The sequence below is a fragment of the Lichenostomus cassidix genome, chromosome 1Aa (assembly GCF_008360975.1).
Source record: "Lichenostomus cassidix isolate B80296 chromosome 1Aa, HeHo_3.0, whole genome shotgun sequence".
Lineage (NCBI taxonomy): Eukaryota > Metazoa > Chordata > Aves > Passeriformes > Meliphagidae > Lichenostomus > Lichenostomus cassidix.
In genome coordinates, this window is record NC_139480.1 from 48992238 (window position 1) to 49019787 (window position 27550).

The 27550-nt window shown below is 49.4% G+C and overlaps 2 protein-coding genes across 6 annotated transcripts in view; both read left to right on the forward strand.

Annotated features, from left to right (window-relative positions):
* The first annotated feature begins 593 nt into the window (after positions 1-593).
* Positions 594-24341, forward strand: CSNK1E (casein kinase 1 epsilon). Of its 4 annotated transcripts, none has more exons than XM_085048774.1 (11): positions 594-704; positions 5022-5109; positions 11371-11481; positions 11644-11792; positions 12476-12704; positions 19041-19211; positions 20723-20871; positions 21368-21560; positions 21665-21804; positions 22175-22240; positions 22777-24341. In XM_085048774.1, the coding sequence occupies exons 2-10, from the start codon at positions 5034-5036 to the stop codon at positions 22205-22207; spliced, it is 1251 nt and encodes a 416-aa protein (XP_084904900.1). In that variant the 5' UTR covers positions 594-704; positions 5022-5033; the 3' UTR covers positions 22208-22240; positions 22777-24341. The 4 variants fall into 4 exon arrangements, with proteins under 4 accessions (XP_084904900.1, XP_084904899.1, XP_084904901.1 ...); XM_085048773.1 differs by lacking the exon at positions 594-704 and adding an exon at positions 711-926; XM_085048775.1 differs by lacking the exon at positions 594-704 and adding an exon at positions 711-926 and having other exon boundaries at positions 22891-24341.
* A 1552-nt stretch (positions 24342-25893) lies between these two features.
* Positions 25894-27550, forward strand: part of TMEM184B (transmembrane protein 184B) — a 30626-nt gene continuing 28969 nt past the window's right edge. The window contains exon 1 of one of the 2 annotated variants that reach the window (XM_085048771.1): positions 25894-26064. The gene's annotated coding sequence lies outside the window, so the exon portion shown is untranslated. Of the gene's footprint in view, positions 26065-26569; positions 26587-27550 lie in introns of those variants that run through there. The other variant, XM_085048772.1, reaches the window with a different exon arrangement.

Below are 27550 nucleotides of genomic sequence, written 5' to 3' on the forward strand. Positions count from 1 at the left end.
TCCTTTGCACATCCAGCCCCAATCTCCGAGAAGCCCCCAAATAGTTCCCTGGCCTGGGCTCTGCTCCTACACCCCCATACAGGTCTGATATATCCTGGCTGCTCCCCCTGACTCAGCTGGCTTTCAGAGCTGCTCTGGGGCTCGCTGTGCCCAAACACTCAAGGGTCTGGGGGGTAGCCTCAGCTTTGCACCCATCTGTTGGTGGGTGCCCCGTGGACCTCTGTCTGTCCCTATTAGGCTTTATCCGTGTGCCTCATCATTGGTGTGGGTTGGCATGTGCTTCACCCAAGGGGCATCCCCACTTCTGAGGGGAGTGGGCTGAGAAGCCCTGCACTGTGGGGCGGCTGGGGCAGCTCTGATGCCTCATGGGCCTTCCTGACGGACCCCCGCTTGAGATCCGCCGCCAGCGCCATGGGACCAGCACGGCCACCCTGCTCTGGGGGGCTGCCCCACCGCCGCAGTGCCACGGTGGGCTGTTGCCCCACTCTGAGAAGAAACCTTCGGAGGGGTGGCGTCCCCCAAAACCCAGCCGTGTGTGTGCGCGCCCCGCTCGCCGGAGTTGAAGGCCGGCGGGTAGGAAGGCGTCGGGAGCGGCGGCGGTTGCGCCTTTAACGGCGGGCGGAGGAGGAGGCGGAGGAGGAGGAGGGCCGAGGCTGCGCTGGGTGACATCAGTGGGTTTGGCTCCGGGGCTCAATGGAAACTGGGTGAGCGCCGGGCTGTGCCGAGCACACGCCGGCTGGAGGGGACGGCGAGCGGGCGGGAGGCGGCAGGCAGCGCCGCGCCGCGCCGAGCCGAGCGAAGGAGGGACGCGCCGGGCACGGCCGCCACCAACCCTCCCCAATCCTCCGTCATCCTCCCCGCCGCGGCCGCCTGGCCCCCTGACAGCCGGCGGAGCAGCATCCCCACACGGCCCCCTTCCCGTCAGGGTGGGTATGGGGGGCGCCCGCCCGCATCTTGGGGCACAAACCCCGGGGGAAAGGCGGCCCCTCCGGCTCTTTGTGTGCGCGGAGGGAGGGGGAGGGGGCGGGGGAGGGGAGGGCAGGGCGCGATGCGCCGGGCCGGGGGGGCGCGGGGGACAAAAGCCCCTTTGTGGGGGCAAGGGGAGGGGGTCGCCCCCTCCGCCGGCGGCAGATTTGGGGGGCGGGGGGGCTCCCCCGTCTCTCTCCGCCTGCCGGGGCCCTGCCTGGCCGCCGGCGGGCCGAGCGGGGAGAGGGGTGCCGTGTGTTCTCGGGTGGGGGGTCTGCGGGGGTCCCGGCGGGGGGCCACCCCCCGGGGGATTTAACCCTCCACCCCTTCCGTTCACTGATGCTCCCGCTCTACCTCCCCGGCCCCCTCGTCGGCTGTTTCGGGGGAGAAGGGCTGTCTGTTTTGGGGGGGTTGTGGGGGTCGGTGTTTCCTCTGGCGGGGGGCGGCAGGGGCGGGGGGCGATGGCCGCGGCCGGCAGCGAGGCGGGGGACGAGGAGAAGTTCAGCGCCGTTCCCGGGGGTGGCAGCTTTTTGTTACCTACCCGGAAAAATAACAGCCCGGGTACGGCTGTCTTCGCGTAGTGTTTGCCTGTAGGGGGTGGGGGTGTAAGGGACATATTTATTCTTATTTTTTTGTGTGTGTCCCCCCCGTCCCTGTTTTCCTGTTGTGGCTATTTTTCCCTCAAATGTAGTTCAAATGCTCTGTGCTTTGGGTTTCTTTTCTCCCCCCATCTTATTTGCTCGTCTCCTTTCTGTAAGTGTCTAAGGGTCTGGAGGGGTTTGGTGTTTTGCATTTCAATCAAAATGTGGTTTTTTTTCTTTTTTTCCTTCACATTTTTATGTGAAAAAAATTAGTGTTTTCCCAGCGTCTTCCTTTTTTCCCTTCAAACACCACCCCCCCAAAAAAAAAATAGAAGAAAGCCGTGTAAAACCTTAATGGTCTGTGGGTAAAGCAGCCCCCACTCCCCATACTTGCACTGAAAGCCGGAGCAGTGCTGCGATCGGCAGCCTCCATTATGGAGCCGTGGGTTTGGTTTTACATGGCTTTTGCTAGACAGGGTATCTTCTCATTCCCGAGCCCCTCGGGTGGGACAGAGGTTGCGCTCCTGTCCCCCCGGCCCCCCCTTGGCCCCCCCGTCCCCCAAGATGGTCCCCGCATCTTTGGTCGCCATCATTGCTGGCACAGCAGTGTGATATCAACTCTTATCGTGTGTTTATATAATGGCCTTTGTGCCTGTACGTGGGTATTTTATATTATATAAAAGGGGCTGGTGCAAAATGGTGTGTGTGTGGGGAAGCAGCGCTGGCAGCTGGATAGTATTATTATTTTTTTTTTGAGGCTGTGTAGTATTGGATATTCACGTATGCAAACGCTCATGCAGAGCACACTCTCGCTCTGAGGTTGTATGTGTGTTAATCCCTTATGGAAAACTAAATGGTTTAACTAAATGATTGCCCTGCCGCCCCTGGGAATGCTGCCTTGGCTGTAGAGTGCAGGAAGGGTGGCAGGGCTGGGGGGGTTCAGCCTGGAGGGGGGTGGGAAGGAGGGATGGCTTTTTAAATTTTACGTGTATAAATAATACATAGGGGTGATATAAATTTCACATATACGAATATATCTTTTATGTGTACATTTTTCTTTCTTCTTGTAACAGTAGACCTGAAGATCAGATTATAAGGGCGGAAGCTGTAGATGGTGGGGGGGATATGTGTGTGAAGCAAAAGCAAGTGGGATAGGTGTTGGAACTCCTGGAGCAGTTGTTGGGGGGGTGGGATTTGTGTGTCCTGCCCTCTTACCATGAATCCGGGCTGTTGCTCTCTGCCTATCCTCCGCCCAGGTTTTCTACACACACTTGTGTGTGTGTTGGGGGGGAGATAAGGCAAAATGACAGCTGTGCGAGACCATGATTTTTTTTTTTTACTCCATTATCCTGCTTCCCGCTTCCACCCCCGCGCCCCGGAGCATTTTTTAGATTCCCCTTTGGAGCCTGTTGCTTAATCAGCTAGAAGGACTGCTGCCTCGTTGTGTGAGAAACCCTTCTTAACCTGGCTCCTGCCTGTCCCAGGAGGGTGGGTCCGAATTTCGGCTTGGGACTGTGGTGTTGCAGAGCAGTACCTGCTGTGTCCCGGTGCGGAGCAGACCCCTCCGGGACCTCCTGCCCGGTCTCTGCCATGTGCTTGGCTGTGCTCACCCCAGCTGGGAGTTGGACTCAAGTGGAAGTGTTCAGGGTTTGCAGGCCTGGGTAAACACTCCATGAAGGAAGGAGGATTGAGAGCTGTCTTCTTGACAGTGGTGTGACAGGTTCCCGGGGACACAGACCTTTGATCGTTTATTGGAGTAGGAGTGTAAGCAAGTCAGATGTATGTTAATGTGGTTATACAGAACAGCAGGCAGCGGATAAAAATCATGTCTGTTTGCTGTGCCCTCACCCAGGTACTCCTGCCTCCTGGTTCGGTTCCCAAGGCTCTGCCTACATTCCTTGTAGTAAGAAAGTCAGAAATAGCCACAGGGTTTTGTAGACTTTAGATGCACAGAAACCCACATGCATAAGCAAATACTAGGTGAGGGGACTCCACCTCGGAGTGTTTTGTGTGTGGTTTCTGGTGACTGGAGCTCTGCTTTGAGGGTTCACAATGTCCCCTGAATGCCTTGATAGGATTATTTCCCTGTACATCTCCGCAGCCCGTCCATTCTTCTTTCTGTAATCCCATCTCCTGGGGCAGGAGAAGCAGCTCGGGGTTTATAGTATGCCCAGAATCCTGTAGCTGGGATTATATTTTTGTACTTCTGTCTCACAAGGCCATTCCTCCCTTCTTTCCTTCAGTGAGGCTTCCTTCCCACCAAGCTCCAGCAAGGGAAAGTTCCTCGCACCCACTTGTGAAAACATGAATCATTCCTCACCTTTCCTGTCCCCAACAGGCTCTGTGTCTGCATTTTGTACGCTAATAAAGTGGCATTGCATAAATTAGGACTGTGGCAAATCCCTCTAAAAGGAGACACATTGACTGTCTTGGGAAGAGACGTGGTTCCTAGAGTAAGTTGGTGGCCATAGAAGAGGCAAGGGGAAGGGGGGCTGTTAGGAGAGGGAACTGCTGGAGTTCTGTTTGGCCAATGTGTTAGCAGCAGAAGTTGAGGTTGGCAGAGAGAGCACACTCTGTGGCTGTGGTCCTTCCGCCTAGTTGGTTTTCTGTGGAAGGTGAGTAGGCTGAGCCTGGGCATGTTGATAGGGTATATCAGGTCAAAGGGTTAGCTAATCATCTCAGGTAAAGGGATGAGGAAAGGCCTGAGCTGCTAAAAACAAACAGCCGGCACACCTAGGTAGGCAAGAGAGACGGAGAGGCTCAGGTAGACCAAAGGAGGCTGTGATCCCATCAGCAGAAGTGTGTGGAGATAAGCAAGTGGTGTTCCTAGTCAGTGTGTGCCTCGCAGGGTTCAGTTCAGCAAGATGTCTCCTCCCTGTCCCCTGTGCCGGCCCCTGCCTAGGAGCGATGGAGTCGCTTGCTCCTAGCAGTCTGTCTGTCTCTCACAGCCCTTGGGTTCTGTGCTTCACCACCACCAAGGCGTTGGATTAGGACTGGGGCCCTAATTCTAAGGAGAGAAACTCCTTCTTATAGGGTTTATTATGCCTGACCCTTCTGGTAGCTCATGAGGCTGCTTCTGTCCCAGTGCCAGGTACTGTAGGGTACAAGAAGCAGTGCTTCTTTAAAGTAGTGTGGTGTGATCATGCACTGAAACCTTCTTAGGAGGGATATCCTGAACCCCTCTCCAGTCTCTGAGCAAAGTGATGGGGAAGACATTCAATCATTCTTCATTCTGATAATGGGAACATGGGAAAAACATTCTTAAGAGTGTTCTGTTCCTGCAGTGTTTCTTGCTCATGCTGTCCCTGGAAGTTCAGGAGATCAGGAGAAGTGATAGAAGCCATGTAGAAAGTGAAGTATTTCGAGATTTGAAGCTACTCAGCCTCTGGGTGAAGTGGGGAAGTCTCATCTGTAGTGTTACATGATTCACTTCCTGTTTCTGCTCTGACTTTGCTCACTCTGTGCTTTTTTCAGCACGACTGAACCATGGAGCTTCGAGTGGGAAACAAATACCGGCTGGGCAGAAAGATTGGCAGTGGTTCGTTTGGAGATATTTACCTAGGTGAGTGTGAGAGTCGGTATCAAGGTTGGTTTTCTCAATTGCATCATTGTTTTGGGGTTGTTTTTCTTGCCTGTTGGTATTTGTGGGCACCATGTAAGGTTGGAAGGGGTGGAGAAGAGAAAAATCTTCAAGGAATACTTGAAGTTGCTGCTGGTCTTCTGATGGCAAAGAAGGTTGGATGAGCTCAGCTTTACCTTGCCACATACTGGAGACACAGTGGTGGTTGATCAGACTGATTCAGATTTGGACTGTTCGGGGCATATTTGTCATACACCCTATTCCAGCGTTCTCACTTCCCCTTCTTGAGCTTGTGTGTGTGTGGATATAAACTCTGCTCACAGAGTGTGTGGTGGAAAGGGAGGACATAGCTATTCCTTCAGGGATAGAAGGAATAAGGTTTCGGGAAGACTGGTGGTGGAAGAGGTGGTCCAGGACCTGTAAGAGAAAGGTCTGAGACTAGGAGATGTAGCACAGGTCAGAGAGCCTGGCCTGGTTGAAGTCCTGGGGCTCAGATCTGTTAGATCTGTAATGGGGTTTAATGTCTGGAATGACCTGAGCTGGGAGCTCAGTGGACAGAGCCCATGAGGTGCTGGGTTCCCTGTTACCACAGCAGGTCACCTGGGTAGTTGTTCTTCCAAACCAGTGCGTTGATGTGTAGATATGTTCCCTGATGCTTTGCCTGCTCATGTTTTTATTGGCTCAAACCATGTGGGGCCAGAGTGGCGAGACTACCCAGCAGCCTGATGGATCCCTCCACGAAGGCTGGCGTTACCTGTCTCTGGTTCTCACCACTACCTGTTCAGCTGTAGTCCTGCAGGCCAGCAGAAGGGCTGCCCTCTCCTTTGGTGTCTACACCCTTTGGGTACTTGCAGATCGTTGTCCTGTGCTCCTCGACTGTTAATTTGCTCAGTGGAGTTGTATTTTGCTTCCCAGTACATCCACCACTCCTTTCTTTTGCTGGTCCTTCAATTTTTCCTAGTTTGTTCATCTGCTGAGCAGCTTCGAGCCAGCAGTGCATTTGAGGTGTGGCATTTCCAGTGCCTGGCAATGAAGGACTACCCTCGAGTGATCTGTAATGTGATGCCTCTGCATAGGCTGCTTTGGATCTCCTTGGCTTCCCCCATCCCCAACACTATCAGGTTGCAGAATTGGCCTTAATGCACTGTCAGCTGTATTGTAGGAGAGCTCTTCTAGGATCTCCAACATCTTCCCATCCATCCCTAAATCCCTTTCATTGAATACCTCTAGTTCAGATTACTTTTTCCTGTGATTGTAAATCACAGTCTGTTTTCAACCTCTGGCTTTTATCTCCAGTTCCCTCTTGCTTTATTATTCTCTCTTGATTGGTGTTGGCAGCCTCTCTTGATTAAGTGTCCTGTGGGAATCATCAGTAACAGGCTTTGTTGCCACCTTTATCCAGAACATGAACAAAGATGATAAATAATGAATCTGGGATCCCAATTCCACTGTGTGCTGCCTTTACTGCAGGCTGTTCCTGTATTCACTCTTCTGTGACCCTCCAACCGGTCAGTGCCTTGGGTGACAGTGCTTTTAATTCCCAGGTGCTAGGGATTGAGGGATGGTAGACCAGACACAGCATTTTCCACCTATGCTGGGGCTTCAAGCTTTCCAGACTCTCTCTAGGATGGTGTAAATTGTCAGGATCTTGCAAAACATCTGGGATACATGTGTGGAAAAAAAGGAGGTACCAAAGAGAAAGGCCTGATCCTATATTCCTCGGTACCACTTAACAGGTCATCCACCTGTGCAAAGCAGGCCCACCTTGCCTGTCACCAAACAGAAGAAGCCCAGTGCCCTAGTGCGGTGAGCACAGTGGGATTCAACCGAGTTACTTGAATGCAGTATCAAAGCCCTTGTGATGTTCATTGAGGTGCAAGCCAGCATGTTTTGAAGCAGTGATAGCGAGACTTCTTGGAGCCTGGGTGACTCCCCAGCCTGGAGGGATTGGGCATGTAGTCTGTGGTGCTGCGTCTGGAGGAGGCTTGTGCTCATGCTGTACTCTCACAGCCTGATCTGCAGACACAAGGACTCATTCAGGAGGACTTCTCTCCTGCACCAGGTTCACCTCACAGTTCTCTCCTTTGATAGTGGTGTGGACACAGAGCAGGGCTTGTCTGTCTCTGAGGATTAACAGGGACTTTAACTATGGTTTATCCTCAGCTTCTCTCCTTCAGGGTGTTACTGCCTTCACTTGCTCTGTAACCAGCGGGTGCTGCGTGCTGTCTTCTTTGGGATTTGTTTTTGTGTTTTTGTCTGTCAGAAGGAAACTTAGATTTCTACATGGGTAGACACAAAGGATGGACTGTGTTAATCCTTATTGGGGCTTGAAGCACAATGCCTTCCTTCCGCGCCCTACTTTGAGGGATAGATGTGCTAGGGGGAATATTCTCCCCATATTGGTTTGGGAGGATGGGAAATGAGATCAGGCTGCCCACAGGCCTTGCCTAGCCCATTTTCCTCAAAAAATGCTCATTCAGAAGAGCAAAACCCAGTTTGCAGAGGAATTGCTGAGACCTTTGGGCCGCTGGAGGGGGAGGTGCTTTGTCAGAGGTGCTGGCCAAGAGGCAGGGCAGGGTTGCTGGACGTGTAGGGATTGTTTGGCTGGGATGCACACTGGTGGTGGAGAGGAGCTGGGCAGACAAAGCATGCTGGGACCTGAGCTGGCTGGGGACAGTTCCTGGTGGCAGGCTCCTCCCTTGCTGGGAGGGGAGTGCCTTCCCTTTGTTTCCTGGCTTGTTAACTCTCTCTCGCCCTATCTGCTTTCATCCATCTGTTCCCAGCCCTCCATTCTTCCCTCGCCAGGCCGCGGAGAGGGGTGCAGGCGGTGGGGAGTGTGGGGCCCCTGCCTGTTGCCCCCGATGCTCAGGGAGGGCGGCGTTTCTTGCATCAGACATGCAGTCAGGATTCCACTCTGAAAAGATCCCGTTCAGCCGGTGACATCCTCTGTCCCCGGGGCCCCGTTTCAAAGAGCTCGTGATGAATGAGTTGGATTTGTGCAGCCCCCACAGCGGAGCGAGACTGGGGGAGGATGTTAGGAATTATCCCCCATCCTACATTCAGTCTCTCGAGTGGCTGAAGCTAGCAGACTCTGCTGTATTTGTCTGAAACACGGTGCTTTCCGGTCTGTAAAGACAGCACAGAACTGTTGCTTTTGTACTTGAAGCTTTAAAAAAGATGGTGGTTGAAGCATGGAACAAAGGATCAGAAAGACTCCTGCCCTTGAATTCCCTCCTCACTAGTGGTGGTCTCGATCTGGGTGGACCTCTAGCCAAGAAACGGTAGAGGGAGCAACTTGTTGACATGGTGAGGTTTGGGGAGGAAGCAAGCCTAAGCAGGTGACCCCTTCAGCAAAGAATAGGTCAGATTGGTTCAGAGAAGGACTGTGAAAATTATTAGAGGGATGGAGCACCTCTCACATGGGGAAAAGCTGAGACAATTGAAATTTTCAGCCTTGGAGAAGAGAAGGCTTTGGGGTGACCTAGTTCCAGCCTTCCCTCCCTGAAGGGAGCCTACAAGAAAGACTGGGAGAGACATTTTGCAAGACCCTGTAGTGATAGGACAAGAGGAATGAGTTCAAACTGAAAAAGGTTTAGGTTAGATATTAGGAAGAAATTTTTTCCTGTGAGGGTGGTGAGACACTGGAACAGGTGCCCCAGAGAAGCTATGGATGCCCCATCCCTAGAAGTGTTCCAGGCCAGGTTGGATGGGGCTCTAAGCAACCTGGTCCAGTGGAAGGTCTGCCATGGCAGGGGTGTTGGAACTAAGTGACCTTCAAGGTCCCTTCCAACCCAAACCATCCTGTGAGTCTACTTTTGCTCTTCTAGGCCACAGGGTTGTTACTTCTTCCTCTTAACACCTGTGTTTGGGCTGTGGAGAGTGTGGGGCCAAAGGCCATCTGAGTATTTGAGTTGCATATTCACATTTTAAAGAATTTAAGTCTTCTTGATGCCTACCTCTGCCATGCCTTTTCCAGCTTTATGTACCCACAGATAACACACCCCAGCTGCAGACAGCCTAGGAGATGGATGCATCCTCATGTTTCTAAACACCCAGGGTAATGTGGAGATGAAATTCATTCATGTTCCCACTGTTCAAGTTCTGAGGATAGGGTTCATTCGAAATGCTAATGCTGCAAAAAGTCAGAGAGACTCATCATTGCTTGTGTGTCAGTGAATGTATTAGGAGAGGGAAAAATTCTCCCTGGGGAACAGACAGGGGAGCTGCTTCAGAGGATTTGGAGGAAAGTCTTCACAAAGGCAGGGGAAAGAGGCAGGGAAGAAAATATTCTTGTCTTTTTTGGATGTCCTGGGTGTTTCCATGCTGAATGAGGGCTAGTGATTGAACACTAATTTAAAAGATGGACAGATACTAGTCCCTTTTCTTGCTCTTTTCCTCCTTGCACTCCTAATGCTTGTATAGAGGGTCTTGTGGTGCAGTGAAGGGAATGTACAGACTTGTTTTTCTGGCCACCAGTTTTTAAGTGGAAAATGCGAACATCTTTTGAAAAGTAAGCATCGGGCAAATATCTTTACCTCTCAGGATGGCTTTTCCCCTTTCCTTTCTCCTGATCCTGTGTTAAAATCTGTATTAACTTAATCTCATTGCTCCTTCTTCCACTCCCTCAGAGCACCCTAAATAATTCCTCTCCCTCCTTAGTGTTTACAGTCTTCAAATATTTGCAGACTGTTGTCATGTCCCATTCTTCCTCCCCACCCTTCTTAGTTGTATCTCTTGTCTATGTTACATATTTAGCTCTTTTAATCTTTCTTAGTAAATCAATCCCTCTAGGCCCCGATCGTTTTTGTTGCTCTCTTACGAATTCCTAGCAGCTTGTCTGTCTCAACCCAGCACTGCAGCATCTAGATTATGTCTTTTTGCTAGCAGGCAGCTCTTGGCTAACTTTGTGTAAAAGCCAGAGCTCTACAACTGGAGCTGGATCTCTTTAGGATCCACAGGGAGAAGCAATCCAGTTGTGTGAACATTTCCTTTTTCTCTTTGGTCCCTGGCTTTGGAGGTGGTGTGTGAAAGAGGATAAATGAAGAGATTTATCTGCAGTTTGTCCTTGTGGACTCTCAAAGTCTTATCACTGAGTTCAGGAGGCACAAATTAGCCAGACCTACCAAAACTAGCTATGGGATATCTGCAAAACATCACCTTTGACTCCAGCTCGTGTTTGGCATGTGCGTTCTGGAGTAGTTTATTTTATGATGGTGTTCTTAAGCTGCTCGTGATCAGACCTGCTTTCTGTATGTGCTTAAGTGCAATTTTTAATAGTTCCAGATATGAGGAAGGGCTTGTCAGTGTGTGTGAAGCAGGCATGGCGGGGGAGGAGAGAAGTAAGCCTTGAGTGTCATTCCCGTGACCCGTGTACAGATATTCCTTCTTTCCATTTTAGGATGATGTGAAACATCTGGAATCCTTTCAGCTAGTACAAGAAAAAGAGCAGCCTGTTCCTTCTTTGACAGTGCACTTTGGGACCAGAGTGCTGGCTTTTGCAGCTGGCAGCTCAGTTGTTTTCAGGGAGAAGCGTGTGGGGTGGTGGTTTAGTGTCATAGCAAAGTATCTAGCAATACCTTCAACAAAGGTGTCTGGGCAGCTTAATTCAGGACTGGATTCTGCTTATTTCTTCATGCTTCTAATTTGGCATGTAGCAAATGTTTCTGTGTTGGCAAAAGATAAAGGTATTATTAAAACCCTCTAGAGGGTGAAGCTGGGGATTTAGAAATTGTCTGTGTTGAGCAGGTCAGAGCTGTGGAGAAAAGCGAGCTGAGATGTTAATAATGTCTCCTCCTGAACTAATTGGCTCTGTTGAAATGATGTAACTGAGGTACACAGTAATTTTGCTGGGGAAGAGATAGTGGTGAGGGTTCAGGGGCTAGGTTTATGATCAGAGGAAGCTAAAACTTCCACTCAGTTTAGGTCCTGTTGATATGTACAGATCGACCTTCCAAAGTCTGGCACTTTCTGAGATAACAAGGCAGTTCACGTGTAGGGTTGTTGTTCTAGCCTGACTTCAGGGTCACACCTGGTTTCCTATTCATGTGCCTTTCTCTGGGCTTGCCTTTGCAAATGGCAGTGGTAAAAACTGTATCAAGTTGAAGTGGCTGAATCTCATTTCTGTCATAGAGAATAAATTTCAGGGCAAATCTTAAGGTTTTGGCATCTTTACAGGCCTTGTTAAAAGTGTTTAACTTCAGTGGAAGCTTGTGCAATCTTCATTTCACTCTCATTCCTATGCAGGAGCCAATATTGCCACTGGTGAAGAGGTGGCCATCAAACTGGAATGTGTCAAAACCAAGCATCCCCAGCTCCACATTGAAAGCAAGTTCTACAAGATGATGCAGGGAGGAGGTGAGATGGGGAGGAAAGGATGGGGCCGGGGGAGTGGTTGGAGAAGGAAATTATTCTGGAGGGCTTTAGGAAAGAAATTATTTGGTGTTATACATGATCTTCTCAGCAGGGGATGCAGCATCTATTCTCTGTTCCATGGGCTTAATCTTTTTGTTTCCCCAGTGGGTATCCCCTCCATTAAGTGGTGTGGAGCAGAGGGGGACTACAATGTGATGGTGATGGAACTCTTGGGGCCCAGCCTGGAAGATCTCTTCAACTTCTGTTCCCGCAAATTTAGTCTCAAGACAGTTCTGCTCCTGGCAGACCAGATGGTAAGTTTCCTCTGAAGCATTTGTGCCTACTCTCCTTCTCCATGCCTTTTTCCCCCCACACACTCCCCTCCCATCCCCTCTGCTTGAGAACTGCTGTATCCCAGGCTTTCTTCATTTAGCACAAGTGGCTGCCAGCTTTCTATTTCTTGATGAAGCTGGGGGCCTGGAACCTAGACACTGGTGGCTTTTCCTTATCTCCATCCCTCCTTCCTTTGCCTGCTGCTCGCCTTGTGTTAGTGGTGCACACACAGATACATTTGCCTGCAGCATGAATTATTGGCACCTATCTTAATTCCACTGCTCATGCCCTGGGTGTAAGACCCTTAGCTCTTCTAGACTGACCTGTCCCTTTCCTGGCCTGGCTAACTTTGAAAGTTGACAGCTGTCAATGCTGAAGTCAAAGTTTTAGTCTGTATAGATTTGCTTCCCATCCTTCCTTGTGATGATAATGATGATTTTCCCAGAGTGAGGACTGGGCTGGTGTGCAGGGTTAAATTCCAGATCCAGAGGGTGTCTTTTCCTTGGTTGTCATCTCTGATATTCTCTTCAAAGTGTCCTTTTCTTGCTCTGACAGGCCAGTGTCTTGGACAGGGTACTATTTTTAACAGATCCAGTTAAAATAAGTTCGTTTCTTGCTTGTCTGACTACTTATTTATTTATTTATCTATCTATCCCTGCTCCAGATCAGCCGTATTGAGTACATTCATTCCAAGAACTTCATCCATCGGGATGTAAAGCCAGACAACTTCCTTATGGGCCTTGGCAAAAAGGGCAACCTAGTATACATCATTGATTTTGGTTTGGCCAAGAAGTACCGGGACGCCCGGACCCACCAGCACATCCCTTACCGGGAAAACAAGAATCTGACTGGCACAGCCCGTTATGCCTCTATCAACACCCACCTGGGAATTGGTGAGCCTGCTTGCTGTTGCCCATTGGTGGGACTTTCTCTGGGAGGTTGTATGTCCCCAGAAGGAGGTAGTTGGGCTCTTTGCCTGACTGTGCTGCTGATCTGCCTTGAGATGGTGGGCAAATAACTTAAATGCTACAACCGTGTTGCCTCTCCTGCTGTGGTGGCACTCTGAGCTCCTAAAGACAGCAATCGTCTGCTGCTCTGTGTTTGTGCACTGCCTAGTGCAGTGGGCCCTGTTGAGCATCAAGGCTGTGACCTCCCTGACTCTGCTCCTGCTAAATATGCCTTTGCACAATTTTTGCAGGATGATTAGATGTGTAAAGGAGACATTCACATGCACTGAGCCTTTAGGAATATGTGCAGTTGAAACTTTTTGACTCCTGTCATTGCCTTCGTCAGTGATTATTCTGTCGATGTCAGAGCTGGAAGACAGAGGCCCACTGCAATATGGTGTTACCCACCACTGAGGATGGGGACAGCCATGGGCTGGAAATGTACAAGGAGCTGGAATGAGGGGAGACTTCCAGCTGCCTGGACACCCGTATTTTGTGATTGAGGATTGGCTGTCACAGGCCTTCAGAATACAAATGTGTCTGTGAACTGCACAACCCAACTGAGGCAGCTTCAGGGAGGTAGGGCTCTGCCCTTAATGTGCATGGTTAGTACTGTGGGGATGAAACGAGGCTGGGAAAGAGTGCTGAGCAGTCAGCCAGGTCTTCCACTGGTGATGGCCATCATCCCAGGTTTTGTAAAAGCCTTGTGCAGGTTAGTACATGCTGAGCTTAAACCTCCTGAAGTCACCCAGACTCTTGTTCTGGGAGTCAGCCCCTGGTGTGTGAGGAACATAGTTAAAGCCTCTTGCAGTTTTTTCTTCTGTTTTCTGACTGAAACTTCTTTCCAGTATTTGACCTCTTTCCTCTGCTAAATTTTGGCTAAACTTTGTTCACAGTGTGAGGCTTCCTTAGTTACCATAGGGTCCGTTCTGAGTGGGCTGACTTGGTTCTGCTATTGATTGGCAACTCTAAGGAACAGAAATACTGAAGCTGTCTTGCTTGAGGACCCAGGAAAGTATCTGCTGTGCTTGCAGGTTGTTTTTATCTCTGGGAGACCCTTCTTCTGAAGTGTATAACCTGGGAATTTGAACCTCAGAGCAAGGTTCTCAAACCTTTTAAACTAACAGCTTCCACAGGATTTCATGTCCATATTCCTGCATTATCCTCTCTTGCAGATATTTCTCAGATATCTGAACTCAATACTTGGCCTGCAGAAAATAAGGTGGTTTCCCACTGTCTTCCTTGCTTAATACTATAGATGTATTGCTTAATACTGTAACTGCAGATGGAAAACACTTTATTTATATCAAAATGGGGAGTGTTGTTTGTTGAGAGTGGGCTGTGATCTCCTGACCTCTTCCACATTATAAAAATAGTTCTCGTAGAGCTTTCCGAGTTGGCCTTCTGTATTTTGGCTTGACCTGCATATATATAACTGACTCCCCATTGAATTCTCAGTCAAGATTTCCACAGCCATGGTAACTGCCACAAGGAGACATGCACAAAATAATTCTCACTACTATGTCTGTCGATTCTTTTGTGTGTGCCTGCTCTGCCTGAACTGATCACGAGAGGCTAAATGTCTGGTTGTGGCTTTTGAACGACTTCATTATTCATTCCACCCCAACTTAGCCCTTTACTACTGATGCTTGGCTTGTGTGTCAGGATGAACAAACAATGTCTAAACAGTAATCCAAGGGCAAATTGCATATGCCATCAGTCTGAGTGCAGCCGCCGCTCTCTCCATGCCCTTTGCTTGGGGAAAGTCTGGGTGTGAGTTACTCTGCGCAACAGGTCTCGGGTGTATTATCTCCACGTTGCAGATAGTTGCCCTGAGCGGCATAAAGGTTACATGACTTGCCTGGAGGAGAGGGGGTGGGGGTGTTTGGGTTTCAGCTGGAGTTCCTGTTTCTCAAGACCTTGCCACAGGGTATATGACAGAGATATTTGTGAGTTAGCAGCATTGCCATGGGAACCATCACTCTGAATTTTTTGACTTTTCAGAGGCTAAATTCTCTGTCTTAACGTTACGTTAATGTGGTCTAGGGAGAGGGAAAGAACCAGGTGCCGGGGTATTTGTGTGACAGGAATAGCAAATGAATAAATGCCTTTATTTGAATTTGCAAGCTAAGGGTTGGGCATTCCGATGTCTGGAGGAAACACATTCTTTTCCCAGTGACTGGGGAAAAAAGAAGGAGGCGAGATTGGGGAGGGTTTCCACAGCTGGAGACTTGCCGTTGGGGGAGTCATTGGACTGTGCAGGCTTTGGTTCACGCATTCCAGTCAATTTTCACGTGCTCTGGGGATGAGAGTCTCCTGCACCCCTGTAGCCTGTAATGTCTGAAATAGATGCCCAGGGTGCCCAGGAGACAGTCTTGGAAGGAGCCTGATGGGCTCTGTCTGGGTAACAGGAGGCTGGGGGTGGGGGGTAGTGCCTTCCCAAATGAATGCCCTAGATGCATCAGTGTAGGTTGTGCAGATCATAAAGTCCTCCTGCTTGGCCTGCCCTCTGTCACCCATTCCAGATTCCTGTGTGTTTTTAAAGGCTGTTGCCATGCAGTGGGGAAAGAAAGGGGAACTCTAGTCCAGCCGCGTGCAAAATCAGATCTGAGTATGTAATCAGGAAAACATTGCTCGATTAAGCCTGCTTGCAGCTGGGCTGGCTCCAGGGAAAACAGCTGATTTTTAGGGAGTTCTGCATGGGAGCAGCATCACTCCGGTAGGATGAGAGTGGAGGAAAGCACTCTCTGGACAGGAAAGAGTTTAGGCTGCAAAGAAACACATTTTGTCATGAACTTTGTGTCCAAGGCAACCAGTCCTCAGTCTTCGGTCTTTGCCCAAGCATGTTTTTTCCTGTCCTGCCACTCACCCCTGACTTGGCTTCTGAGGACCCTGCTTTGGGAAGGGAGTGAAGGTGTGGGCTGGCTGGGAACCTCGCTGGGGGTGGGAGGGAACTGGCAGGAGATTGCTTGCAGAGTGGGTTGGATTTGAGAGGTCATGGTCGGTTGTGTGGGAAGGCGACCTTGTATTTTGTATTGGAAGGGTTTTTGGGAAAGAGGGAGGGAAGGATGAGTGTCTTATGAAAAAGACATTTTTCATAAAATCAATTTTCAAAAAAAAACCCCCATTGTAGGAGAGCTGAGATAAAATGGGGAGAGGAAGTGTGATGTGTTATCACAGGTCATGACTATAATCATGTTTCTGGACTGACTTGCTTGGCACATGTATTCACGTCACTTGTATTTCTCTTTCTCTTTTCAAACTCCAAAGTGAGATTTTTTTTTTTCCTGCTGCTCAGGGATGCTGTGAGTGTTAGTCACTGATTGGCAGGCTTCTAAGAGTGGAAAGTACTAACACTAAATAATGTTTCCTTGGTGTGTAAAGTTTTATTTCTAACTCCTTGCTGTCTAATGTTATCTAGTATCCTGAGGATGTTGGTATATGAGGCCCAGCAAAAAAGAAATTAAATGTTGGGAGATGTGTAATAGTAACTGAAGATGAAACAAAGAAACGGGATTTTCCTTTATCCTCTTCCAAGATTTAATTCAGGATCTTGAAGGTAGGGTTACAGATGACAGACTGCTACACTGTTTTGTGGTAGCTGCACAACTGTGACCCATCATCTTGGTACTTCAGGCTCATCATAGGTTTGAATCTCACTGAAGTTGTTTAAATGGGCTACAATGACCACATGTACGTGAGGTGCTCAACATTGGGAATGCAGCACAGTCAAACACTTATCATTCGGCATTTTAATAATTAGGTGTTGTGCTTGCAGCTGTTTTTCCTGGATCATATTGCTGTGTTAAGACACAGTTAAGGTGTGTTTGCATGCATGTAATGGATTACTGGTTAGCTTCCCAGTTTGGTTTTTAACTCCTCTCATTGCTTTCAGTAAGGGCTCGTAGCATCCCCCACTGACTTCAGGCTCCCTAATATCATGTCTCGAATTCCAGCCTTCCCTAAATTGCTAGGACTGTGCCCAGGCATATGTTCACAGAATGTGTCCCATTCTGGATGGGGTTGGTGGCTGTGCCCAAAAGTGCTGTGCTTCACACAAGTGGAGGTGTGTTATTCAGCCTGCCTTAAGCAGTTGGGAGTTCAAGCAGGATTTTGGAGACGAGATCCTGATTTATTCCTGAAAGGCTGATTTGCTTGTTCAGTAGGTTTCTCTGGTTCCTGCCCTGCCTTTCCCTACTCCTCTGAGGGGAACCACCACGCTCTAGACAAGAAGCCACAGTTAGAGGTGTTAATGCTACAGCATGGATAAGTCAAGGGCTGGCAAGACTGCAGGACTGAGGTTATCCTTGTCTCCTGTGCTTTCAAGCCTTGGGTGTGCGTTCTGACTCCATTTCCACATGCCTCCTGTCTAAGGATGTAGGTCATTACCCAATATTGTTTAGTTTTGTTTATTTGATATGCATGGTGAGTAATCGCAGCCCTCTGAGAGTACGTGTATCCCAACCCTAGGCCAAATGCAAAACTGGGTTTCTTTTCTCTGCTCCCTTCAGCATCTTAAGTATCTCTCAGACAGTCATGTAATTATCTTTGGCAGTAGCCTGATAAGATTAGGAAGTATTAGCCCCTTTAAAGTGGGCAACTTGAGACAGTAAGTTAGTGAGGTCAAAAAATGCTGTTATTTCTGCATGCTTGAAGTAAGACACTTTGGGAATCTGCAGGGCTGCTTTTCCTCTACTGTCTTGGAATGTGGCATTTTCATGATGTTTCATGTGCTTTGACCCAAATGCTCTCTCCTGTCAGTTATGGAGTGATGAGACCCTCCTTTTCTTCTGCAACCACAGCAGTTTTTTTCCCCTCAACAGTTTTAACTTGCCAAGCCCTCAGGTCTCAAAACAACTGGGAAGTTATGAGAGAGAAGCAGGGGGAAGAAAGAGCCTTGATCCACAGCTTGTGTTGTTACATGTGGACGTGTGTATCTGTGACCTGCTGCAGCTACTCTTTTGTCACGATTCAGCTCAGCTAACAGAAAAAGGGGTAGCTGTAGTGATCTACTGACCTTTGAATGGGGCAGGTGGTAGCATGTATCTGATACAGATAGCCCACATAATCTGCAGCATCTTCCAGGATGTGGCACTGAATCCAACAAAATGTGCTGTAGTAAATTAATAGACAAAGCTCTTTAGTCTTTCCTCTATCCCTGTGCTCTTCCTTAAGCCATATTTTGCCTGCCTGTTATCTATGTCAGTTGTTGTTCTCCTCGAGATGTAAAGTACTTTCTCCAAAGTGTTTATTTTATTTGGGAGGGAAACAAGGACAAGAACTTCTTGGCAAGATTTGTAGATGAATTTGCAAGCATGTTGGAGGAGTTGGGAGGAGTTAGCCAGCAACATTTGCAGTTGTTCAGATTCTGCATCAAATCTTTCTCGAGCTAGCTTGAAACTTAAAATGGCTTGGCTATTCTAGAGAGCAAAGTCAATGTGAATTGTTTTTTTAGTTTGTTTGTTTGGGGTTTTTTTTTTTTTTAATTTTTTTGTGAGCCAATTTCTTTTGTTTCATCAGTAAGCATCTAAAGATGGGTCCTTGCAATGCCATCTTAAGGGCAACCCTTGCTTTGAGTGGAGTTGGTAGTGATGCCAGTTACAGAGTCATTCCCATTTGGAGGGAATGACTCTTTTTTCTTCAAAGTATGCCCCTTTCCTCCACAGCTTTAAAAATGTCACCAAGCTGGAAAGACATCTTTGCACATTACATGTTAGACTTCTCTAAACTATCAACAAAGTTGTTTACTACAAGACAGGGTCCCTAGTTCCTTGTTTCTGCCCTGCTTAAAGAGTATCAGCAGTTTAATTAGAAGATGTGTTCGAAAGGGCTGTGTTGGACTTAGCTCTATTAGCTTTGTCTTTCTGTGACTACCTCTGTCATGACTAATCCCTGGGTTGAAGAATCATTCTGGGTGGAGAAGTGTAGGTGCCCTTCCTCTGGAACTGGGAAGAGCAAAGTAGGCAGGGTTGCTGCAGCAGTTCTTGAGATGTGAAATTCTTGTGTGAATTAAGGCTTGTCCAAGTGAGGAGGTAGTCAGAGTCATTAGTTATGAAGTGGGTTGGGCTGTGTGGGGAGAGGAGCACCTTAACTCTTGTAGTATGACCATCATCACAGGAATTTGCTCTAGAATGTCTTCTACAAGTTTGTCTATCTATAGAAGTCTACCAGAGAAGAGAGAGAGGGGTGGTTGTTCTGTTCTGTGTTCACCTCCAAAGCTGCGTGATTGCCAAAGCAGTTTTGGTTGCTGCTCACTCCTTGCCCCTTTGTAACTTCTCACAGAACAAAGTCGCCGTGATGACCTGGAGAGCCTGGGTTATGTGCTCATGTATTTCAACCTGGGCTCGCTGCCCTGGCAGGGCCTCAAGGCTGCCACCAAGCGCCAAAAGTACGAGAGGATCAGCGAGAAAAAGATGTCAACGCCCATCGAGGTGCTCTGCAAAGGGTATCCTTGTAAGTGCTCTCATCTTGATGGCTGTCTTGTCTGCTGCTTGGCTTGTTCACCTGCTGAAACCCCCTGGAATCTTGAATCCTAAAGGGCAGTGCCCAGTACCTCAGACCAGGATGTGCTGCTGACACCAGCGATGAGAAGGATAACAGAGTGATCGTGGTACAGTTTGGGTTCAGAGGTGGGAAATGTGCTTTTGCAGACAGTCAAACCTTATGGTAGTAAGGGCATGAGAGTGCTGGGAGGGGGGATCTTTAGGACCTTGTGAGCAATTTGGAAGTGAGGTGGGCATTGAGCTGAGAAGGTGTGCTGATGATGCTGAATTTTTACTGGTTAATGAGTCCCAGAAATAAGCAGGCAATAAGGTGGCAAATGCAGTTCTTTGTAGGTAAACATGGAGTAATGTATGCGAGAACAGAGAGAAGCCTTGGTCCTCATGTCATGTGCACAATAGTAGGCTCTGGGTGACCAGTGCCACTCACCAATGAGCTGTTGCAATTACAGTAGATGGTTCTGTGAAAACATAAATTTTTGTGCATGGTGGCCAGTGAGGAAAGGGAGTGTTGGGAATTACTAGGAAAGAAGCCCAAACAGTGTGCATAAACCCATGGCCCACTTGCACCTTGCATACACTGTGTAGCTCTGGTCCATCCCACTGTTTCACAGAGGATGTTGTATAATTGAGAAAAGGCCCAGGAAGGGTTCAAAAGGGTGACCAGAGGTGAGTTGATTTCTGCACAAGTAACAAGTTTGCTGGAACCTGAAAAAGAGGTAGGTAGAGTGATAATAGAAGTCTACGCTCTGCCTATACCTACAGAAGTCTGGATGGGAGCTGATTATTTGGTGGCCCCAGTTTTTGTATTGGAAGAGAAACACAGCTGGTTTCCGCCAGCTTCAAAACAAAAGGATGTGGTTCTTGACACAGCCAGTAGTAGACCTGTGGAACTCCTTCCCATAAGATGTTGTGGATGCTTAGAGCTTACAGGAGAGACGGGACAAGTATGTGAAAGAGAGATCCTATGAGGATTACTAAATAGTTAGAAATAACATCCAGATCAGGAGGTTCCTGGAGCCAAAAGTAGGTGCTGGGCTAATGTCTGTGAAAGCGTCAGACATGCCTGCCCCACTCTTTCTCCTCTGTCTGCTTCTGGCCACTGCTTATGACAGGTGGCTGAGCTGGGAGGACTTCTGGTTAGAGTTGAACTTCCCAAAGCTCATCTCCAGCTCTTCTTTAGGCCTGCATTCCTGCTGCCCTTCAGCAGGCACTGTGACTTGCTAGGTCTTGCTTGGACGAGCCGACAGAAAGAGATACATAACATTTTCTCTGGAAAAAAGGAAACAGGGTCCTTTTTGTGGCCAAAGTGCTGCACCAGCAGGCTTGGTTTTTGTTACACAGCTCTGTGTTTGTGCTGTCCTGGTCCAGCAAGCCACTGTTGAAGGGCTGCAGCAGCTCCATGGTGGGACCAGGGAGGTTGGATGGCCAACAACAGCATCAGTTGTTCTCTGCTCTCTGCAGCTGAGTTCTCGACATACCTCAACTTCTGCCGTTCACTGAGGTTCGATGATAAACCTGACTACTCATACCTGCGGCAACTCTTCCGCAACCTCTTCCACCGCCAAGGCTTCTCCTACGACTATGTCTTTGACTGGAACATGCTTAAATTTGTAAGTGTGTTTGACAAAAGGGCTGGACAGGGGTTGGTTTGTATCATGGAGGTGGGGGAGGAAAGCTGGAAACTGCCTGCTGTTTGTGCTTAGCCCTGGAGCTTGAACAAAGGGACCAGGTAAAGTGAAAAAGAGGCAGAGTTGTTTGGTGTAACTGGGAGTGTAGCTACTGTTGCATTAGCTAGTGCGTCTGGAGCCTGTGTGTCAGTAGATCTATAGCTGTAGGTAGGTAGAGAAAATTTTTCAGGAGAGAACTATATTTGGAGCTGGGACACCGATGTGGATTGCAGTAACAGCTGTAGTTCCATATGCTATCTCCTCTGTTTCTTTATGGAATAGAATGAGCAGTGGTGCAGTGGAAGATGGTGGTGGGGGGAGTTTTGGAGATGGAGCTCCATTTCCTTGGTGTGCTGGAGCACTGTGTGGTTTTGGTCTGGGGCTCCTGCTGCCTCTCCTGCCTGACAGCCATGTGTGGCATGGGGGTTTCTCTCCTCAGGGAGCAGCCCGGAACCCTGAGGACATGGATCGGGAGCGGCGAGAGCACGAGCGAGAGGAGAGGATGGGGCAGCTCCGAGGGTCAGCCACGCGAGCGCTGCCGCCCGGCCCGCCTGCCGGAGCCACTGCCAACCGTCTTCGCAATGTCACCGAGCCCATGGCCTCCACCCCCACCTCCCGAATCCAGCAGTCCGGTGAGGGGTGTGGGAGAGCCGGGGGAGGGTGCCACCCCTGTTGTTGGCTGGAAACCAAAACGGTTGACTGATATTCTTGTGTCAACATTGCTCTGCCCCAACAGGCAACACGTCCCCCAGAGCTATCTCAAGAGTGGACAGGGAGCGGAAGGTCAGCATGAGGTTACACCGAGGAGCTCCTGCCAACGTCTCCTCATCTGACCTCACAGGGCGGCAAGAAGTGTCACGGATTTCAGCATCACAGGTGAGTTCCTGCTGCCATGTTCCTGGCCTTGGCCTGGATGTCCCAAAAAAAGTTTTTGCCTGATCTGCCGGAGCTGACATGAGCTGGAAGCGTCTGGTGTGGTGAGGGGAGAGGTACCAAGTTACACCTTTGCTCTTGAGATACATATTTTCTGGAGGCCATGCTCAGTACTGCTATCTTAGCTCTCTGCTTTGCTTGGAGTAAGCCTTCATCTGGTTGTCTTCCAGACCACAATGGATTGGAGAAGTGAAACAGTAAACTCTTGGTGGGGAGGATGTCCTGAGAGAAAGATGCAGCTTCTCTGTTTTGGTGTTGTTTTTGCCTTTTCCTTCCTCTCCAGCCCTCAACAACTCTTCCCTTTCTTTTGCAGACAAGTGTGCCATTTGATCACCTTGGGAAGTGAGGAGCAATTGCCACTGGACCAGTGTTTGCTTAGGTGAGCCTGTACTCATGCCTGGCAACCCCCAAGAATGGAATTGCTGGGGGAAAAGAAGCCTTAGGTTAAGACTTTATGTTGTTGGGGGGGATTGATATGTTTCCTTTCACCTTACCTTTGGATGTTTTTTGGCTTCAGAGGGGAGAGTAAGGTTGGCTGCCAAAACCTTGAGGGGATGGATTTATCTTAGGTGTAAAGGTAGCTTCTGTTTCTCAAGGAGGATAGGAAGGGTGGACAAGGTGCTGGGTTGGGGAGCAATTTCATTAGTCCCTCATGAATGCTTTCCTGGTAGTGTGACAGTGTTGGGGAGGAGGGTGCTGAGCAGGTAATCAAGTGTGGAAGACTTTGTACAGCTACTGAGTGCCTCTTGTAGAGGAAATGACAGTAGCTGGGCAAGGTAACTCTGAGGGGAGGCAGGAGTGTAGAAGAAAGGGCTGATTTGATTTGTTACACTCCAGCTGGCACTGGAAGTGCTGAGAAGAGCCTTTACTCCTAACATCTCTTGCCTTTTTCTCTCTTTTGAATTCTCTTTCTAGTGTCTTCACTGTATTTTTCTTTTAAAAAACAAAAAACCCAAAAACCAAACAAAAACTAAAAAAAAAAAAATAAAATAAAAGACAAAAAAAAAACCAAACAAAAAAACCCAACAGAATTTCTTTTTGCCAACGATGAGGAGTCGAGCTGTGCCCCCGCGCTGGTGTGAGCCGTTTCCAGAGGGCCACCTCGTGTCCCCGGTGGGAGCGTCTCCGAGGAGCTGTCGCCGCGGGAGCCGTGCGGGAACACCTCCGCTGCCCCCCAGCCCTTACCGCTGCCCCCACTGGCTACCCCCACTTCCGTCTCCTGGCTCTGTGCTCCTGGTTTTCATTTCTCTCTTTGTTCTTCTTCTTCTTCTTCTTGGATATCTTCTCCTGCTTATGGTTTTTTTTTAATGTTACTTTCAAGTCATATGGTTTCTAGCCATATAAATTTAAACTTTGCTCTCCTTTTTTTCTGAGGGCAGGGGTTGGTGGTGGGTGGGTGAGGGGTTTTTTTTTGGTTTTTTTTTTTGGTTGGTCTTTTTTGTTTTGTTTTGTTCTTTTCAGGAGCCTTGTGGGCCAGGAGGGAATCAGATTCCAGCCACACTTGATGGTAGAAGTCTGATTTTTATTATTATAACAGAATTTATTTTCTCAAGCATTAAATTTTAAGCTGTGAGGGGAATTGTGGCAACAGCCTAATCATTGACTCGGGCTTCCTTTCCTTGGGTGGCTTCTCTGCGGTTTCTTTTTTGGCTGTTGGGAGAAGTGCCAGCCTTCCCTGATCCAAGTGGTCCTCACATGCCAAGGGATCTCTTTGGAGAGGCACCTGGTCCCATGGAGGATGGGATTGTCAGAGCTGACATACAGGGAGAAATATACTTCTCATCCCTGCAGCGGGGTCTTTTTTTCGTCTGGCTGTGCGTGTTTTTCTATTTTTATTTTTTAATTAAAACTTGTTTTAATTCCTGCGGAGAGAGTGTGGGACTTGAGGAGAAGAGAGGGGCGCACAGAAACTGGAGTTTGGAGTTCTTTCAGAGCGATGGCTCTTGCTCTCTCCTTTCCTCATGCAACCCCAAGTAAGATCCACCAATACATGCACAATCCCTTCCTGCCCTCTCCCACCCGTCTCCCCCCCCCTTTCCCCCCCACTTTAGTTGTTTTTAAATATAATTTAGGAATACTCAAGCTGCTTTGTGGCACTTGGGGCTTTGAAACACAATGATCACCACTGCGACCTATGGCCTGTAGCAGACACACTGTCACTGTAGTGTGGAGCCGATGGGTTGTTGGCAGGGCGGGGAGGGTGGGGTTAGTCTTTGTTTTATTTGTTTTTACCCTTTCTATTTAACACTTTTATTTTTCCTCCCTATTTTTTTCCTAATTTATTTACCCCTCTTACTGTCTCTCTCTTTTTTTTAATTAAAGAGCAAAACTTTTTATTACTTTGTAATTTAAAAAAACAAAAAAAAACCTGAAGAACTTTGGGGGGGATTTTGTACTTTTTTCCTGTGTAAATATTGGACTTTTTTGAGCTTTATTGTGGTTGTTAATTTGAAGTAATAAAGTAGAAAATGATAAAGTGATGCCAGGATCTGTCATTTCTTCCTTTAATGGCCCTGGCATCTTTGCTGGGAGTCACATCTTAACACACAGGAAGCACGGTCTTGCGGCTGAACCTGTTTCTGAATTCCAGGAACAAGTTTGATCAGAATTACTGGAAAAAAAGGCACAGGACTGGAGTGCCTAAAAATAAACCCGAGCTGATCTCTGCAGCTGCAACCTTGGAACAGGCAAGAGTTATGTGAAATCTGATTCAGGATCTCTTGGTTCCTGGATCTGAGCCTCTGGCATCCCATGGGTCTGGCCTTGAGGAGGAGAGGGATGGGCCTTTCCCTGCCATTGGATTTGGGTGTGCACTGAGTTCAACAGAGGTGGACCCTGGATTTTGTGGTTCTTTGTAGTCTTCTGTGTTCAAACTTAAGGAAAGGGAAGGAGAGGGGCCCAGAGCACCTGACAGCAGCAAACAGGCTCAACTAACTCCCTGTGAAGTGGCACCTGCTGCTTTGGTGTCTGCCGTGGTGTGGTTCGTTTGGGTTTCTCCTCCTTTGGTTGTCTGACCTGTCTGGCAGTAAATTACAACATTTTAATACTGATTTTTTCTAAATCGCAGCTCCTATAGTTACGCATCCCTGCATTATCTTGATGACAGGCCTGTTTCTTCCAGGCTCTGTAAAACCCTTGAAACTTATTTTCAGAAACACCTGCTGGGAATAAATTACGGATCTTGGTGACTTTGCAAATTCTTTCCAAGCCTGTTCTCTGCCAGCAGAGCAGGAGGAGCTGTTCCTTTGTTTCCCTGCTGCATGGATCTGCCAGCTCCTGGGGTGAGAGAGCAGGAGGGGAAGAGAAGGTAGTTCCAGTGGTATTGTGTGGTTGCCTCTATCCTGCATTTGTCCTCCCTCCATTTTGAGTGTGCTTTCGCTAGATCCGAACAAAACGGGACTTTTCCCGTTGTAAATCCTGTTTTCTGTGAAAAAGGGGAGTGTTGCCTGTAAGAACACACCCTGCAGCGTGGTGGAGGCAGCAGAGCCGTGGTCGGAGTTCTGTCCCAGAAGGGGAAAGCACTGTCCTTTTGGGACATGTGAGGCTCTAGGGATGCATCTGTGTTTCGAGAGGGCAGGTGGAGTTCTACAGCAGCAGGAGAAAATCATCAACCCTATCTCCTTTTGCTAACACAGTCGTGTTCAACGTTCTAGGGCGTGGTGCGTTGGCTTTTTTGTTTGGCTGGATTTTTTTAGACTCAAAAAAAGCCTGGCGTTGTTTTGGTTTCCAACACTTCTACGTCCGCTTGTTTCCCTCGGAGTTTGGGGGCGATCGGCGCTGAGGTCGAGGTGGAAATCTGCCTAGGGGAGAATCGTCCCGAGGCCAGCAGTGTCCTCAGCCGGCCTGGCGGGCGCAGGAGCTGCTGGATGGCTGGAACGCCCCGCTCCGCTCCGCTCCGGGAATCTCCCGCTCGCCCCGCCCGGCGCTGCGGAAACACCCCGGCTCACCCCGCGCCGGCGCCGCCCCTTTAAGAGCGAGCGGTGACGTCACCCGGTTCCCCTCCGCGCGGGCAGTGGGCGGGGCGCGCGGTGCCGTGCGCAGGCGCGGAGGGAGGGCCGGGCCGGGCCCGGCGTCGCCATGGGCTCCTGAGGCCTCCGCGCCCCCGCGCCGGTGCCGGCGCCGCCCGCGGGGCAGCGGGGCAGGGCCCGACCCGACCCCTCCTCGCCCCACCGGGCTGGGCCGCGCCCGCCCGCCCGCTGCACGGTAAGACGTGGCGGGGGCGGCCGTGGGCGCGCGGGGCGGGCCGGGCCGGAGGGGCCGCGCTGGCGCGGGGGTGGCTCGTTGATGCGCTACGGACTCACCTTGCGCCCCGCGTCGGCCCGCCGCGGTCGCTACCCGCACTTCTCCCTCTTCCCCCCAGTTCCTCCTCCCGTTCCGCGAGGTGGCTCGCGCGATTCACCCCGTGTCCCCCCTGCCCTCCGCCCCTTTCCCTCCCGGTGTGCGCCCTCTCCTCCTCGGGGCTGCCCCCGCCGTTCCCCTCCGCGCACATTCCTCCCGCATGCCTCCATCCCTGCACACACACCGCCCCACCCCGCGTCTGCTCACAGCCTCCCCGTGCAACCCCCGCAAGCTCGCCCCCCACCCCGGGGCAGCCCACCCAATTCCTGCCTCTCCCTGCCACCCCGCAGCCTGTCCTTGCTGCAGCTGTGCCGCTCTCCCCGTGCACACCCGCACCAGCACAGCCCCCGCGTTCCCTGCTGCTGTCACGCTCCTTGGTGGCATTAGGTGGGTGTCACTGTCTGCACGGGTGTGTCTGGCCCTGGGTGGGCTGGGAACGGTGGTGGGCACCGGGTTTGTGTTTGCTGGGCTGCCCGTGGTTCAGGCTGGGTGGACTGACAGACGCCTTGTGCATGTGTGTTGTAATGTGTGCTGGTGTGGTAGGTGTGTGAGGAGGCTGTTACTCTGCCCGTGTTCTCTTGCACTGTAGGTGAGTTGTGGTGGGTTACGTTTGCTCATGGTGTCTTGAAATCTCAATAGCTCTGCGAGGGCTAGATTCAGCCTTGGCAGCTGCAGCCTGTAGTGGAAGGAAGGCTTTGGAAGGACGTGTGCGTGACTGAGTTCTGATGAATTGTGGAAAGGTACTAGAGTGATTTCAGGGACAGCTCTATGAAAGCTGTCTGGAACACTCTGAAGCTGTCAAGAGTGGGTGGAGGAGGAGGAGTGGGAAACCTAGAGGAAATACTGAAGATGGTTGCTGCTTACAGAAAGTTTGAAATTGTTCTTGCCATGTAAGAAGCTTGAACAGGAGTAATTATTGAAGACTTAAAGACAGGTTTCCCCAGAGAGAAGACTGTTTACCTCCGTGAAAGATAAAAATAGAAGACATTGATCAATAAAAGAGCAAAGGCTAATAGGATGAATAGAAATGACTTTGCTATCCTGCAAGAAAAAGAAAACAATCAATAAAAATGCAATAGAGCATACATCCCTCTAACAAATACTTGACTCTTTTAATACAGCAGTTAACTGTACCTTTGAACTTGAGTTGCTGGATGTTACCTTACCCTTCAGTCAAAGAGCTTAGCAGCTTTCCTGAAAGGGAACACAGATTTCTCTAGAAATGTTCATATTACTCATGTGTCTAAAGGTTTGTATTTGTATGATGCTGTTGGGAAAAAAATAAACTCTCATTCTCTTAGGATGTTGGCTAAACAATACGGTTTTAGGGAGAGCTTTTCTCATGCTGAAG

What these genes read in the sequence shown, in the direction of transcription:
- CSNK1E (XM_085048774.1), top strand. Translation starts at nt 5,034, where the DNA reads ATGGAGCTTCGAGTGGGAAACAAATACCGGCTGGGCAGAAAGATTGGC. An exon ending in CAACACCCACCTGGGAATTG is followed by an intron (nt 12,705 to 19,040) that starts GTGAGCCTGCTT and finishes AACTTCTCACAG; the next exon opens with AACAAAGTCGCCGTGATGAC. An exon ending in CACGGATTTCAGCATCACAG is followed by an intron (nt 21,805 to 22,174) that starts GTGAGTTCCTGC and finishes TTTCTTTTGCAG; the next exon opens with ACAAGTGTGCCATTTGATCA.